The following is a 7005-nucleotide window of genomic DNA, read 5'->3' as shown; positions in this document are numbered from 1 at the left end:
CCCCCCCCCTTCCCCTTCCCTTCCCAGTCCCTTGCTCCCCTTCCAGGATCCAATGCTTTCCTACCCTGGCCTTTCGACCCTTTCCCCTTTCAGGCCTTGTTCCCCTTCCCTCTCCTGGTCACTCTCAGTCTACCCTCGACTCTTCTGCTTTGACCTTTTTTTTCGAACCCATTTGGCCCATTCGAATCGTCTCTCCCTCTCTCCACACATTCAAAGCTAGAATCCGCTCGCCCCAGCGGCAAACCATTCAGTGCAATTCAATCCGGTTCAGTTCATTTCGTCCTATTCCCCATCTCCCTTTGTTCCTCGCATCATCTCGTGTCGACCGCAAAGAGCGCCTTTCACCTTGAATCATCTCATCTCGTCCTGTCCTTGGTTGTTCGCCTTTCGACAAGTTCATTTCTCGCGACGTCCGGATCTTCATTCACGACGACAAGTCCCGGTCAAGAGATATCATTATCAGGGAGCGCATCTTGAACTCTAATCACAATGGCTGCGAACACAAAGGTAAAGCGCGAAACCACATTGCCCCGGCAGCAACAGCATCTGTCATGGAACTTCTCGACATAACACTGCCACATTTCGCCACGCATGATCGATCGTGTTGCTGACCTTTCATTAGTTCCTGCGAGAGTACAAGCTCGTTGTTGTAGGCGGCGGTGGTGTCGGCAAATCCTGCTTGACTATTCAGTTGATCCAGAGCCATTTCGTCGACGAGTATGACCCCACGATTGAAGGTTGGTGACTCTAGATTTATTTGCGTGACCATCACGTCGCGTCAGGAGCAGTATTAATCAACTGTCAACTACAGACTCGTACCGAAAGCAGTGTGTCATTGACGAGGAGGTCGCACTGCTCGATGTCCTCGACACAGCCGGCCAAGAGGAGTATAGCGCCATGCGCGAGCAGTACATGCGAACTGGAGAGGGATTTCTGCTAGTCTATTCGATTACTTCGCGACAAAGTTTCGAGGAAATCACCACCTTCCAGCAACAGATTCTGCGAGTCAAGGATAAGGACTATTTCCCCATGGTCGTTGTTGGCAACAAGTGCGATCTGGAAGGCGATCGAGACGTGTCACGACAGGGTATGTTCTATTACCAATTAACTTTGGCATGAATCACTGACAATGGAAACAGAGGGAGAGGCACTTGCAAGGTCGTTCGGTTGCAAGTTCATCGAAACATCCGCCAAGTCCCGAATCAACGTCGACAAGGCCTTCTACGATATCGTACGAGAGATCCGAAGATATAACCGTGAGATGCAAGGCTACTCAACTGGTAGCGGTGGTACTTCAGGAGCGAACGGTCCCCCAAAGCCCATGGATATGGACAACGGCGAGCAAGAAGCTGGATGTTGTGCCAAGTGTGTACTGATGTAAAGGGAATAATATCCAAGGGCGAAAGGGAGAACATCTCGAGACGAGGCGGATGCGATCGGCGGGATATACCCGATATGTCTGGTTTCTGTCAACTGCACGCGACATGATGTGAGGATGCAATATAACCAATAGGCTTTAGGAAGAGCACGGAGATGAAAAGTTGATTGCATCGGACGGGAGTCAGGATCTGGGTTCATATTCACATTTGATTTGGACGCAGCCAACGGAGATACCCAGCGATATGGGATTTAGGGACCCGGCGTGCTTATGGCAGAGAATGTGTCTTTGTGCGCAATGCCGATGGTTCATGCTTTATGACCCACGATCCATACGACATGGAACATGGATCGGCGTTTCTCTGGAGTGGCTCGCTATCTTGGACGTTGTGGATAAACAAAGAAAAGAATCGTCTTGATACTGGAAGAGACAGAAAGACAGGGGAGGGAGTCTGCTGCAAGCATTGCGAATGCCAGATGCAACTAAATGCAATGCTACTCATCCCATCCTCAGGACCTCGCGAGAGATAAAATTCACCCGACCATTTCCTTTTTTTGTTTTGTGTTGCCGGGGAGGATGAATTTTTCAAAGTACGGCTTCAGATTCTCTATATCCTTATTTTCATACATGTAATTTTTTGCTTCTATTTTTTTTCTATTTGTCAATCTCGAGGTCTCCTTCTCTCCAGCAGCAATGGTTCAGTCAGTCAGACAATACAAGCACACATCCCTTTTTCTTGCGGTTCAAACATCTTCGTCTTTTGTCTCTTGATGCAGAACATTCCGTTCGACTGTGTTGTCAGCCACATGGCTTTTCTCATAAAACAATCCGGAATGCTTCATATCCGAGATTCATCAGTGCATCCCCTTGAGTTTCTCGTGCATGACAGGGTGGTCAAGTTCCTGGTTCGCTATGTTAGGTCAGTCTCAGCCTATCTGCGTCGTCGGCATCTTGCTACGTATGAAAACTGATAAGTCAATTGCAAACCTAGGTTCGATGTCTCAGAAACGCCAAACTCCGGAATCCTCCCACCTTAAATTCACATGAACCAGTGTTTTCAGCCATTCATTATCTAGACAGACACCACTTCCCCCAGAACCCTGCCGGTGGCTATCTCTCCTCCGGACCGAGAAGCCTGCGCCCGATATTTAGATTCCACAGCGGCTTATCAATCGCCTTTGGCTGGTTGTTCACGTCGTTCTGTTCATTCACAACCCAGTCATTGCAAACGACACAAGCCCATGCCGTCGGCGCGCCCGGTACAAAACCATCGACGTTGGCCGAAACATTGACCTGCTCACTGGGCTTTTGCGCAAGACAACTGGGACACACTGCCTTCTTGAAGCGCGAAAGCCGCCATTCTTGCATCAATGCCGCGTGTTTCATAACCTCTTCGGCATAGTACAACCTATGGAACCGGCAGAGCGATGTTCCTAGCATTCTGTTGGCACACGAACAGCCTGTCAGAGCCTCGGTATCCCTCTCGAGGTTGGCGGCTTTTGAGAGGTCATTGACCAGTTCCTGTCTGTTTTGGGACTGCGCTTCATCAGCTGCAATGCCATATACCCGTCTGGTGCCGACAATTTGATTCTGGACTGCCTTCGGAGCACCGGCGCTCATCTGACCAGCACACTCATTGCAGAGATAAGCACGCATGCTGAGCAGTTCGCTTTCAGTTATGGGATTGTGCTCATGCTGGAACAAATACTTGACGTTGCCCCGGGTACAGTCATTGCATACTGGGAAGTGTGGCAGGGCTGTGTTGCGATGCGCAGAACTCTGGCAAGTAGCCTGACCTTGCCCATCAGTGTTCCAAGCGGCACATGAACCCCATCCGCCCTCTCCCGGTTCAGCGCAATAACGCTTTGTCCTTATAACCTTCTCTTCGCGAGGCACGTCACCAAGAACATTACGCCAAGGTGTTGGTTGGTTTGTTTGACCATTGACAATGGAAAAGAGGCGAATCTGAGACTCTTCTTCAGGCTCTTTAGACTTTGACTCATGCCATTCGCTCATGTCAATACCCTCGAGAGGATTGAAGACCTTCCAGCGTGAGCTCTTTGGCTTCTCCGTGAACCGAGGTTTCTGGTCCGGACCGAATGTGAAACCAAGGAAAGGATTGAAAGCATCTCGACCGTTTGCGTTCTTGGGCACCCGGTTTCCGCCAGCCGTTCTCTCTTGGGATGACTTTTTGCTGCCTCTAGACGTTTGAGGCTTGAGCCAGCGCTCCCCACGACTCACTTGGGAACGCCTATGTGTCTGCTTGCCGTCCCAATCTACCAATTCTGGGAACTCATCCGGGGATTCGTTGCTTCCTTCTGGAGACTGATCTGGAGCCTGCGTACGACTGTGTGGCTCTTGTTGGTCATTTTCGATATCCTTGGCCAGGATGGCACTGTTAGCAAAGGGCGGACGTTCACCACTTTCATCGTCTGCGGTTCTTTGCACAGGTGGATTTAGTTGAGCCAACTTCTCAAACCAGTATTCTTGACTGTTTTGTTGGTCACCTGTTTGATCTTGAGACAGTTCCGGTTGCCGTGAACAGGGATCTAGCTGCTCTTGATTCAAGTTGCCCCAACCTTGCGGATTTGGCGGAACGTGATCTTGTGCCATTTGAAGTTCCTCATGTGTATAGTCAAACGGCTGTTGGTCGGGGCCACCATGCATTGGCTGATCAGCTAGACCTAAGGATGGCCGCATTAGCTGTGAATTCTGTGTAGGGGTATGTAGTTGCTGTTGACTAAAGCCTCCGTCTTGTTCGAATGCTGCTGGATCTTGGTATGGCTCATTCAGGTCGTCCGTAAAACTAAGTGGTAGATGTGCCGCTGAAGGTTGAGATGGCTGTGTTTGTAGTGCCGATGCATTTTGTTGAGGATTGTATATGTTTCCAAGTTGATCTGGCAGTTGGTATGGCAGTGATTGTGAGAACCCCTGCGATTGCGTGTCATTCGCATTTCCAAGAGCACTCGGAAGCATATGATGTCTTGTCCAAATGTCAGAGAGCACAGGACCTCCCTGGAAGCAGCGCACATGAGATATCGGCGGTGGCAAGTTGGGTTCCATACCAGCGTCCTTCATCTGGAGATTTTGGAAGTAGCGCAGGCGATCCCAAACTTCTTGGTACTCTTGGAGATCGTCCTTTGGGGCCTGGCGTTGGTGATCGAGCCGCCATGACTGATCTATCAACAAGCGCAACTCATCGGCAGATGTGTCCTTCATCAGTTGCGTGTTTGAAGGAATGGGAGGGAAGGCAATGCCCTCAGGCGGGCGATGATTTCGATGAGCATCGGCTACGCGTCGATAACGCTCTGGACCATCCTCGGCGTTGATCAGGCCGTACACAGGAGCTGCAGGACCAATCCAATGTTCAAGCTTTTGACCATCCTTGAGATCGTTGACACCTCCAGCGCCATACCCCAAGGCCAGGTAGTACAACGGACTAGGAATATAGGTTTCTTTGTTTTGCTTGTTGGCTAACTTGCGGCGGTCAATACATCCAACCAATTTCCAATTGAAAGCATCGCATTTTGCTTTGCGACCTCTGCAACTATCACATGGTCTTTGTCGGTCACAGTTGAACCCATGGCTAACACATTGCGTGCAGGCATTGAAAGGGGTGAATTGTCCGAAACCAACCCTGCTCAAATCGAGGATTGGATACTGTTCAAGACGACCGTTTTCTTTTTCGACCATACAGTCGATACCAAGCTGCGTACAGCGCTCACACGCGTTTCCAGGCTGGATCCACATGACCAGACAGTCAGTCATCTTCCCAGCTGTCTTGCATCCTTGACACGGCTTTCTCCAAGTTGTGTTGGGCAGCACTTCCGCATATTCATGCCATTTTTCTTTGTCTCCCTTTGTTTTCTCTTTGTTCGCCTCGAACTCGGAGCGTATCTTCCAGCTTTTGGGAATGTTCTTGCGATCGAAAGAATAGCCGTCCATGCGCTCTCCAAGGTCCAAACATATTGTCCCATCTCTTTGACATTGTTTGCAGGCTCGATTTTCCTCCCACTCTCTCCTGTCTTTAATCCAGCTGCAGCAATCGTCGTCTCCTTTCTTGTGATGCAAGAAACAACGATCGCATGGATGTCGGTACCACGGTCGACGTGTGAGCTTCTTTGGCCGTCTCAAGGGCATTTCAGACAGGCCAACCTTGCACTCCCCCAGTCTTCGACAATTGAGGCAAGAGTAGCCTAGTGTCGTATCGACATCGCATGTTTCTCCCTGTTTCCTCCTGACACATAGGTTGCAAGCCGTCTCCTCATATCCTTGAGGATCGTCAACGCCGTACCTTTTGTGCTCGAAGTGGATCAGCGTTTTAGGACCTTGAACCAGGCACTTATGGTCGGCCAGCTCTGGGTTATCCTTGTTTTTAGAGCGGTGATCGGCGCAGTTGGTGCATTCTAGATCATATACTTCAGGGCCGTTGCTTTGTCTGACCTGTTCCCAGTCACATCCCTTGCTCTGGGGGTTTTCACGACAAAAGATGCAAATTGTCTCCGCATCGACCTTTTCATGATCTTCTTTCTTGAGATCTTTGAGACCCTTGCTCTTCGTCTTGGAGGCAGCCGGTTCTCCCCTGAGCTTCTTTTGCGGCCTGGGATCCGAAAGAAGATCATCTTCATCATCGTGTTCCTCTTCATCAATATCCGCTTTCCGTTTCCTGGTTCTCTGGGGCTGTTTTGGTGAAGATGGCGTTGTGTTTGAGGTGGGACCGGGGATTTCAGAGCTGTTGGCGTTGTCTCCTTTGTCGCCAGAAGTGCTTGGCTGAAGATTTCTCATCCTTTTCGGAGCGGGCGCCGTGGCATCTGGAGAAGCCGCATGACGTCTCTTGGGACTGGGGCCACCAAATGATGACTGAAAAGTTGAAGGAGTGGGAAGAGCAAGAGAATTGTTGACCACATTGTGATGACCTGCAGTGGAATGAGGCTGATGTTGACTTTCAACAGGTGCAGGTTCCGCAGGCGAATAATCAACGTTCCCCGTATTATTCGGGTTAAGGTCAGCTGAACCAGGACCTTCAATTGGAAATAGATTTGGAACGTGAAGAGAAGAATCGTTGTCGGGTGGAATCATTGCCACATTATCTGTGTACCTCTGTAGCAGATGCCGAAGCCGACACAGAGCCGAACCACAAGCCTGAGCCTGTGCCTGGGGATTAAGAGCAGGGCGCTTGAATATCTCGTCGAGAATATCGTGGGACATCTTAGGTATATCTTGCGTCTCACAGTTCAAGTTCTCCGGCTGAGAAGGGTTCGGCTGGTTCGCATACTGTACTTGGAGCATCGGAGGTTGTTGCCCCCCAGGGTTCAAGCCAGCGTTCTGTCCGTTATAAGTCTGAACACGCTCATTGGGAGCTGTATTGCTCAAGCTTGGATCCCACGAATTCCCATGTATCGAATACTGATTGGGATATTGGCCTGGATTTTGACCCTGATTTCCAGTCTGATTCTGGCTCTCATCATCAGGAAGCATGCCGCCGTTAGGGTTTCGCGACATTTTGTTATAGTCTCGAGAGGGAAATTTCGGCTGTTCCACTATCGATGAATGATACGGTACTTTTCACTTAGGGAGTTTGTCTGTAAGTATTTGAGGGCAGATAAGTTGGAACCAAATTGTGCTCT

General features: G+C 49.9%; 2 protein-coding genes across 2 annotated transcripts; one reads left to right on the top strand and one right to left on the bottom strand.

Moving 5' to 3' along the window:
• Positions 1-489: 489 nt before the first annotated feature.
• FTJAE_3847 (Ras) lies at positions 490-1381 on the top strand (the record flags this gene model as incomplete). The annotated part of the gene is made up of 4 exons (XM_037350189.1): positions 490-507; positions 623-737; positions 812-1087; positions 1140-1381. 4 exons carry the CDS (start codon positions 490-492, stop codon positions 1379-1381), a joined length of 651 nt encoding a protein of 216 aa, XP_037209099.1.
• A 1107-nt stretch (positions 1382-2488) lies between these two features.
• Positions 2489-6880, bottom strand: FTJAE_3846 (uncharacterized protein; the record flags this gene model as incomplete). The annotated part of the gene is made up of 1 exon (XM_037350188.1): positions 2489-6880. One exon carries the CDS (start codon positions 6878-6880, stop codon positions 2489-2491), a length of 4392 nt encoding a protein of 1463 aa, XP_037209098.1.
• Positions 6881-7005: the final 125 nt, after the last annotated feature.

Source organism: Fusarium tjaetaba (genome assembly GCF_013396195.1).
Source record: "Fusarium tjaetaba strain NRRL 66243 chromosome Unknown NRRL66243_c0000071, whole genome shotgun sequence".
NCBI lineage: Eukaryota > Fungi > Ascomycota > Sordariomycetes > Hypocreales > Nectriaceae > Fusarium > Fusarium tjaetaba.
This window is presented reverse-complemented; position numbering and strand designations above follow the sequence as displayed.